A 9,911-nucleotide genomic window follows, 5' to 3' on the forward strand; every position below is an offset into this window, starting at 1 on the left:
CTCTCTTCGTATTATCGCGAGATTTCCCGTCCCGACTCCGCTCGTGACCACGTCAAGCGAACACAGAAGTTAGAAATCATGGCGGAGCGCAGGAGACACAAGAAGCGAATCCAGGTACAACATTTAACACAACAGTCGTGATCAGATCACTGATATTTCGTCTTTGTGTCTCATCAAGTCGTTATTAGAGTCAGCGTGTCGCTCGACGGTAACGTGACCCGTTATTTGTCCAGTAAACTCAGAATCTGGAGGTGGATTATTTATCAGCGCTTGCAGGCGCAGTTTTTGCGTCCGTAATGAAAAGCATCTTCTGTTATTAATATAATGATTTTGATATTTGGTCGATTCATCTTTTCTCAGTCCTCGTTAAGATGCTTTAGTAGAAAATAGAAAGTATCTGTTTGATACAACAGCTGATCTAGTGTTAACATGTTAGCTCAACACACACTTCTCTATTTCTGCCATATGTTTCGCTCATTTCACCTTTGACCTCAGAAACACCTGTGATGTTTGCATCCGGTTCTTTGGTCTGATAAATACTGACTTTAGAACACATTTCTTTCATTATAAATACTTTGTGATGTGTGTGTAATGCAATAGGTTTGAAACATCATCTCTTAATAAGACTGTTAATGCAGTCCATACATTTTTATACATTTTGTAAATTAGTTGCTTTTTTTAATGTAAAACTATATTTTGTTTTTTACTTTCAAATTCTGTATTTTTCTCTATTGTTTGCTATAGAATAAAAAAAATTAAAAACCATTTTGTGTTGTTTAAATTGTGATTTTAATATAAAGCAATTTCTTTAGGAAAATGACCTGTAGTTTGATCAGATTGTTTTACCAAATTGTACTAAAAACTTTTGCTAAACTGAGACAGTTGTAAATTTGTACCATTATTTAACTATAGTTACTGTGGTCAAAATTTAGATATTTATACACATGTTGGTCATGTTGAGCTCTGCTGGGTCACTTCTGTTGTTTGTCCAGTTGGAGACAGTAAACAGCTCTAGTACAGAAGGCACTTTATAGTGGTTTGTCATTTGTAGTGATTGTATATCAAAAGTATATCAACTCCTTATATAGATCACCCGCTTCCTATCTGTTTTGTATACAAGTAGTGAAGCTAGATTACAAAGGAACATTTGATTTAACAGCAAATTAATAATTCAGTATAACAGTAGTGTCTGTAGTTGACAGTGTGGATCTTTCAGTACATCAGAGAGCAGATTCACTGCTGAATCTTCTGGATTATTAAATCTCAGATCCAGTTGTGTCAGATGTGAGGGGTTTGATCTCAGAGCTGAAGTCAGAGCAACACAACCTTCAGATCCAATACTGCATCTAGACAGACTGAAGAGAGAAATAAACTCTTCACACTTACAGCAAATAAAAACATGAATTTACAAAATACAAACAAACAGGTTTAACTTTACTGGTTTAAAGATTTTCTTACTGTAATGTCTTAAGTTTACAGTTTGTATTCTTCAGTAGATCAGAGAGCAGCTTCACTCCTGAATCCTTCAGTTCATTGTCACTCAGGTTCAGTTCTCTCAGACTTGAGGGGTTTGATCTCAGAGCTGAAGTCAGAGCAACACAACCTTCTGATCCAATACTGCAACCAGACAGACTGAAGAAAGAAGAAAAATAAGTAAATTAATGTCAATAACATTTAGACAATAATTAGGAGTACAATTATTTAATATATTTTTATTTAATACATTTTAATTATTGAATATATTATTCAATGTATTATTAGTTAAATGTATCAAACTACGTCTCTAAATCAAAAGTCATTGACTGACAGTCACCCTTGAGTCTCTTATATATAAAGATGATTCTGGTACATTTATAAAGACCCAATTTACATAATACAAACAAACACATGTTTAACTTTTTTGGTTTAATGATTTTCTTACTTTAATGTCTTAAGTTTACAGTTTGTATTCTTCAGTCCATCAGAGAGCAGCTTCACTCCTGAATCCTTCAGATTATTGTTACTCAGGTTCAGTTCTGTCAGACTTGAGGAGTTTGATCTGAGAACTGACGCCAGTGATGAACAACTTTTCTCTGTCAGATTACAGACACTCAGACTGAGAGAGAAATAACAACACAACAGTTAAATCACACATTTTGGTAACACAGATCATTAAAACAATCAAACAGAACCGCTCATACTGTCACCCCTTAAAGAAGCAACAATCCTTTACTCATGTTGTAAATATCCATGTTAAGAGTGAAATAAGGTACATCCAGAGTTTTGTTATAACAAAATAAACAAGATTCAAGTCTTGATAACCCTGTCATAGATTATATTGTAATAACTACCGGCTGGATTTACATTATCCCTCACTTGTCTACTTGATGATCAATAACTGTTTGTATGTTTTGTGATATTTGAGCATGAGGTCCTATATGTCAAGAGTTAACGCTGAACAACATCTTTGAATAATCACAGTAGCTGAATTATTTTAGTATTCAAGTAACTTGAGTTTTGTGTTGTGAAGTAAATGACTAGCAGACATCATTAGTTGTTAAACTCTCAAAAGCACATAAAGCTTCAATAAGAGCTAATGGAAGAAAAAGTGATTCTTACTAATTTAATTAAGTTTTTATTAGCCTTTAATTATCAAACTATGAACAATGATCTAAAAGACTGTATAACTCACAGTAGTGTCTGTAGTTGACAGTGAGGATCCTTCAGTAGATCAGAGAGCAGCTTCACTCCTGAATCTTCTGGATTATTAAAGCTCAGATCCAGTTGTGTCAGATGTGAGGGGTTTGATCTCAGAGCTGAAGTCAGAGCAACACAACCTTCAGATCCAATAATGCAGTTAAACAACCTGAAGAGTGAAAATTTAATTAAATAATGTCAATAAAATTTAGACAATAATTAGGAGTACAATTATTTAATATATTTTATTTAATATATTTTAATTATTTAATATATTATTCAATGTATTATTAATCAAATGTATCAAATTACGTCCCTTTTTGATCATCTCAATGATGATGTATGAATCTAAATCAAAAGTCATTGACTGACAGTCACTGTGGAGTCTCTTATATATAAAGATGATTCTGGTAAATTTATAAAGACCCAATTTACATAATACAAACAAACACATGTTTAACTTTTTTGGTTTAAGGATTTTCTTACTTTAGTGTCTTCAGTTTACAGTTTGTATTCTTCAGTCCATCAGAGAGCAGCTTCACTCCTGAATCCTTCAGTTTATTGAGACTCAGGTTCAGTTCTGTCAGACTTGAGGAGTTTGATCTGAGAACTGACGTCAGTGATGAACAACTTTCCTCTGTCAGATTACAGCGACTCAGACTGAGAGAGAAATAACAACACAACAGTGAGTTAACACACTCAGATATAAACACATCAGGAGATAATGTTTGAACAGAGAACATGAGAATCAGCTGCATAAGAAGTTGAAGCAACATCTGCACCTGACAGACAATTATAATAAATAAAAATACAAATCATGATTTTTGGAAAAAAGGACAGCTCTCACTCTATAGATGCAGTGAACAATTCCTTCATATTTTAATGATGTCTCTGATCATGTACACAACATTAACTGATCACTGTTACAGTAATATGACTGTTAAATGTTCAGGTGAAATGCAGTTAAATGACTCACTCAGCTGTTCTGGATGCTTTGATCACTGGCAGAAGCCTCAGAAGACATTCATCTGATGGATCATATTTCCTCAGATTAAACTCATCCAGCTTCTCTTCTGAGTTCAGTAACACAAACACCAGAGCCGACCACTGAGCAGGAGAGAGATGGACTCCAGTAAGACTAGATTTATGTCCTCTGTTCACATATGATTGTACTTCCTGCACTAGAGAATGATCATTGAGTTCATTCAGACAGTGAAACAGATTGATGGATTTCTCTGGAGAGAGATTCTCTCTGATCTTCATCTTAATGTACTCGACTATTTCTTGTTTACTGTCAGAGCTTCTTCCTGTCTGTCTCATCAGAACTTGTAAGATTGTCTGATTGGACTCCACTGAAAGACCCAGAAGAAATCTGAGGTAAAGATCCAGGTGTCCGTTCTCACTCTGTAAGGCCTTGTCCACTTCACTCTTCAGTAAATCACTCATATTTGATCTCAATCTGCTGAAGATTCCTGATGTTTGCTGAAGGATTGACAGAAACTTGAATAAAGCAGCGAGAAACTCCTGAACGCTCAGATGCACAAAGCTGAACACCTTCCCCAGGTTCAGTCCAAACTCCTCTCTGAAGATCTGAGTACAAACTCCTGAGTACACTGACGCTTCTCTGACATCAATGTCACACTCTCTCAGATCCTCCTCATAGAAGATCAGGTTCCCTTTCTCCAGCTGTTGAAAAGCCAGTTTTCCCAGTGACTTAAGACTCTTTCTAGCCTGCTGAAGATCTACCTCACATTTCCCATCATACTTCTGACTCTTCAGTTTGATCTGAAACATCAGGAAGTGTGTGAACATTTGAGTGAGAGTCTTGGGGATCTGTGCTTGACTCTCTGCTTCACTCAACATTCTCTGGAGAACAGTGGCTGAAATCCAGCAGAAGACTGGGATGTGACACATGATGTACAGACTTCTGGATGATTTCATGTGTGTGATGATTCTGTCTGCCAGACTCTCATCATTGATTCTCTTCCTGAAATACTCGTCCTTCTGAGGGTCATTGAATCCTCGTACATCTGTGATCAGATCAACACACTCAGGAGGAATCTGATTGGCTGCTGCTGGTCGAGAGGTGATCCAGATCAGAGCAGAAGGAAGCAGATTCCCCTTGATGAGGTTTGTCAGCAGCACATCCACTGATGCTGATTCTCTGACATCAAACAAACTCGGATTCTTTGAGAAATCTAGAGGAAGACGACACTCATCCAGACCATCAAAGATAAACACAACTTTATAATCATCAAAGTCTGTTGATCTCAGATCTTTTGTATCTGTGAAGAACTGATGAAGAAGATCCATCAGACTGATATTTTTCTCTTTGATCAGATTCAGTTCTCTGAAAGGAAGTGGAAATATGAAGTGAAGATCTTGATTTGTTTTTTCTTCAGTCCAGTCCAGAATGAACTTCTGCACAGAGACTGTTTTTCCAATTCCAGCGACTCCTTTAGTCAGCACACTTCTGATGGGTTTGTTTTGTTCAGGTGAGACTTTAAAGATGTCATTACATTTGATTTGTGTTTCTTGTGTCTCTGATCTTCTGGATGCTGTCTCAATCTGTCTCACCTCATGTTCATTATTGATGTCTTCACTCCCTCCCTCTGTGATGTACAGCTCTGTGTAGATCTCATGCACAAGTCTTGAGCTTCCTTGAGCTGAGATTCCTTCATTCATTCTCTGGAATTCCTCTTTAAGTCTGGATTTGTGTTTCTTCATGCACAAAGGGCCAAGTTCTGTTGTGTAAAGACGAGACACATGTTAATCAAATGTTTGAACTCATTCATAATTCAAATGACATCCTCTTACATCATGTTTCACAAAACTTTAAAACTGAATTTAAAATCCTTAGATGTGAAATTTAATCATCGGATTATAATTATTGTAATTATTAGCCGTTTTTAAATTGTTTCTACAGAATAACAAAGTAAAACAAAAACAATAAATTGTCCAATCATGTTGTTCAAAAGCTGAATATGACTCTTTCTTCTGTGGAACACATAATGATATATTTTGAGAAATGTCCTCACAGTTCTAAAAAATATCTTCATTTGTGTTTTGCAGAAGAAAGAAAGTTACAGGTTTGAATACATTCAAGCTTTGTGTTTATAGTTGTCTATTCTCATCTGTATCAACAGTAGTATTTAAAGTTCATGAACTAAAGACATTTGATTTAGAGAAGATGATTTTTATTTCTGTTATCAAGTAGGCGACCTAGCTAACAAAAAATATGTTCCAAGAGCATTCATTAGACAACTTTATTTATGAATGTTTTGTAAGATGGTGGTCTAGTGGGTTAAACCACTGAACTGGTAAATCAAAAGGTTGCTGGTTTGATCCCAGCAGACACCACCAGTGTGTCATTGAGCAAGACACTTTACTCCATGTTGCTCCAGGGGGATTGTCCCTGTAATAAGTGCACTGTAAGTCGCTTTGGATAAAAGCGTCTGCCAAATGACTAAATGTAAATGTAAGATAAACAAGCATTTCATTGAGAAATGGAGCAGCAGACAAACAGTCAAAGAGGATGAGAGAACATATTTGCCCAAGCTTTTTTTTTTTCCTCTAAAGGAAAATAATGATTGACTTGCTGCACGTAACTTGTTGTTGTTTGTTGGTTTTACATGAATTTGTTATTTTAATATTTCCTCTTTCCCATAGTTTTTTTCTTTTCACTAAGTTATACTTTCTTATTCAGCTTGTTTTTATTCTAAAAGTCACCTGTATGTAGTTAATATAGACACTCGCAGTGTCCAAAATCGCCTATTTCCATACTATATAGTAAAGTAGTAGTAGTATAGCTAGTATAATGGGCATCGCAAGTGGGGGGGGTGACTGAGCACATTGTGCCTAGGCGTTCAAGGGGCCTTGAAGTTCCTGAAATTATATTTATTACTATTTTCAATTGTGCGTCTATACTGCGCGTATGTGAAACTTCTCTGTTCTCCGCTAAATTCAAGAAGCTTCGGCAGACGTCGGTCATGCCTCAACACAAACTGCACTGTAGGCTGTATTACTGAAGTAGAATGGACATCGCGCATTATCACTCCGCAATTTTTAATGTAAGTCCCAATAAATTAATTTCTAGTGACTAAATTATGTTTTATCAACGCTCACGTGTAGGATGTTGTTTATACATCATGGTTCAAAGAGCCAAATACTAGATGTAGTCATACTTCTCCCACTCATACTATATAGAATGTTCTGTTTTAACGGCAGATAGATAAGAACTTATTCAACTTCAGCGTGTACTGTCACAGTATGAGATTTCGGAGGCAGCATCTGTATCTGTTCGTCTGAAGGTAAAGTGATGTAATAGTCACATGATTGAGAGCTCTTACTGGTCTGTAGTTTGTTAGCGAGGTCTGTCTGCTTCATCTTCTTCAGGACGTTCAGTGTGATCTTAAGAAACATCTCTCTGACTCTGATCTGATCTTCATCATCCTCCTCTTCTCTCTCAGAGCATGATGGGTAATCTGGACTCAGTAGACTCTTGAAGATCTTCAGCTCTTTCTTCATCAGAGAGATGAGTTTGAGCTCAAGCTCCTGAAATCATTGTTCAAACACACAGTGTTTACTTATTAGTGCAGATAATATTCTCAAGCAAAATGTCAGCTGTGTTCACAGACACAAACACACACACGTCTGGTTTATTATCTCCGTGGGGACAGTCCATAGGCTTAGTGATTTTTATACTGTACAAACTTTATATTTTATCCCCTAAACCTAAAGATCATAAACAACTTTTAGCATTTTTAGATTTTCCAAAAATATTGTTCTGTACGATTTGTTAGCTTTTATGCCCATGGGGACCTCAATTTTGGTGACACAGTTCTCATGAGTTGGTGTTTACTCAGGTTTCAAGTTTGTTTTTCGTTACGTGGATTTACGAAATACGTTCATGTGTTTGGAGGAGGCGTGGCTTTGGACAGCGAATCCCATAGAGGGTGGGATTATAATTTCAGTGCTAGCAGGCTAAAGTTAGTACCTTTCCAAATTAACCACCCCCACTTTAAGTGCCCACCAGGATGTTAAAACAAGTCCACACTCACACAATGTTTAATGTGCCCCACTAAACCTCTTTGTAATATCACGGTTACATGCTGTGATTTCTTATATCACTATATACTCTGTGGTGAATATTATCTGTCTTCTTGACTTTTGCCTCCTGCATTGAGAGCAGTGACATTCTTATATTTAGTTTTATTCTTGACTTCGTGAATCCATGTTTGGACTGACTCTCTCCATGTTTAATGTGATCAGCTGTTTACTATGAACTTCACACTTTCATGTACACAAGCTGAAGAGTTCATCATGAACTCAGGATTAAGTTTTGAGTTGAAGGATAAAGTTTATAGCTTTAAAACCCACACATACACACACGATATCTTACCTTGAAAACATTATCCATTTGCTTCCTTTTGATTGAGTTTAATACATCTGTTGTGTTACTGTAATTTAAAAATACATTAAAATTGAACACATCACAGTAAAAAGTCAGTTTGGCTCAAAGAATACAGACAGATGAAGTGATTTATTCATTTCAATTATCAGACTGTTCTCACCTCACATCTGTATCATCACAGTCTCCTGAACTGAAGTCAATTGGTTTACCCATTGATTCATCACTCTTCATAGACACACAGCTGGGTTCAGGAGATTCATGAGTCAAACTAAAACAACAACACTGTTTATAAAACCTTACCAACTCTCTATTGTTCATAGATATATTGATCACAGATAAATCATGTTTTTTATGTCACATCGACATATTATTTAAAATAACTGAAATGTAAAAAAGTAACTAATAAGAATCCATGTTACCTGTTGCTTAAAGCGATCACATGTTATCTACAGAAACTCTCTCACCTGTTCATTGTGTTTGTGTCACTTTCTCCAGAGAGACTCTTTCTGGAGCTCATGACAGCAGATCAAATGTTGATTTTATACCTGAAGAGAAACTGAACACACACATATAAAGACTCTTCAGATCAACACAACAAGTCTCAGGTTTATTCATGTTGTCATGAGAGTTTTGTTAAAGAAATTTGATGTCAATGTTGCGCAGAAATTCAGTTCTCACCTGTGTCAAAATCATTCAGAAATCTTCTTTTTAGTTCTTCTTATGGTTTTATTTTTCCTCTCACGTACTTTTCCACGTAATCACAAAATGGAGTCTAATAGTTTCACTATCACCTGAGGCAGTCGATATAAGTCACGCAAATATACTTTGACCAACACAGCCTCCACCTCCCGCCGTGCGTGAGTCTCTCCTGACCTGCACTGTAGATGGCGCTATTCATTCAGATGCGATCCGAAGCAGCCAAGCGAAGAAGCGACCGTTCGCTCCCTTCGTATTATCGCGAGATTTCCCGTCCCGACTTTCGTCTTTGTGTCTCATCAAGTCGTTATTAGAGTCAGTGTGTCGCTCGACGTTAACGCGACCCGTTATTTGTCCAGTAAACTCAGAATCTGGAGGTGGATTATTTATCAGCGCTTGCAGGCGCAGTTTTTGCGTCAGTAATGAAAAGCATCTTCTGTTATTAATATAATGATTTTGATATTTGGTCGATTCATCTTTTCTCAGTTCTTGTTTTGATGCTTTACTGAATAGAAAGTATCTGTTTGGTACAACAGCTGATCGAGTAATAACATGTTAGCTCGACACACACACAGCTCTATTTGTGCCATATGTTTCGCTCATTTCACCTTTGACCTCAGAAACACCTGTGATGTTTGCATCCGGTTCTCAGTGGTAAGAGCGTTGCGTTAACAACGAAAGGTTGTGTGTTCGATCCCAGGGGATTGCAAATAGCTATGTAAAATGTATAGGATGAAGTAATGTAAGTCGCTTTGGATAAAAGTGTCTGCCAAATGCCTAAATGTAAATGTACGTTTGGAACATCATCTCTTAATAAGACTGTTAATACAGTCCATACATTTTTATACATGTGTATATTTTGTAAATTAGTTGCCTTTTTTAATGTAAAACTATATTTTGTTTTTTACTTTCAAGTTCTGTATTTTTCTGTATTGTTTGCTATACAAAAAAAAAAAAAAATGTTGTGTTGTTTAAATTGTTATTTTAATAAAAAGCAATTTCTTTAGGAAAATGACCTGTAATTTGATCAGTTTGTATTACCAAATTGCACTAAAAACTTTTGCTAAACTGATACAATTGTAAATTTTTACCATTATTTAACTATAGTTACTGTGGTGGAATTTTG

General features: G+C 36.1%; 1 protein-coding gene across 1 annotated transcript; it reads right to left on the reverse strand.

Annotated features, from left to right (window-relative positions):
• Positions 1-815: 815 nt before the first annotated feature.
• LOC130417981 (NACHT, LRR and PYD domains-containing protein 12-like) lies at positions 816-8,893 on the reverse strand. The gene is made up of 11 exons (XM_056743878.1): positions 8,768-8,893; positions 8,554-8,645; positions 8,250-8,357; positions 8,078-8,135; positions 7,026-7,230; positions 3,653-5,420; positions 3,163-3,336; positions 2,672-2,845; positions 1,922-2,095; positions 1,459-1,632; positions 816-1,355 (listed from the first exon to the last, which is right to left on the reverse strand). Exons 2-11 carry the CDS (start codon positions 8,604-8,606, stop codon positions 1,172-1,174), a joined length of 3,072 nt encoding a protein of 1,023 aa, XP_056599856.1. The 5' UTR covers positions 8,607-8,645; positions 8,768-8,893; the 3' UTR covers positions 816-1,171.
• Between the last annotated feature and the right edge of the window lie 1,018 nt (positions 8,894-9,911).

This window comes from Triplophysa dalaica, chromosome 3, assembly GCF_015846415.1.
Source record: "Triplophysa dalaica isolate WHDGS20190420 chromosome 3, ASM1584641v1, whole genome shotgun sequence".
In the NCBI taxonomy this organism is placed as follows: Eukaryota; Metazoa; Chordata; class Actinopteri; order Cypriniformes; family Nemacheilidae; genus Triplophysa; species Triplophysa dalaica.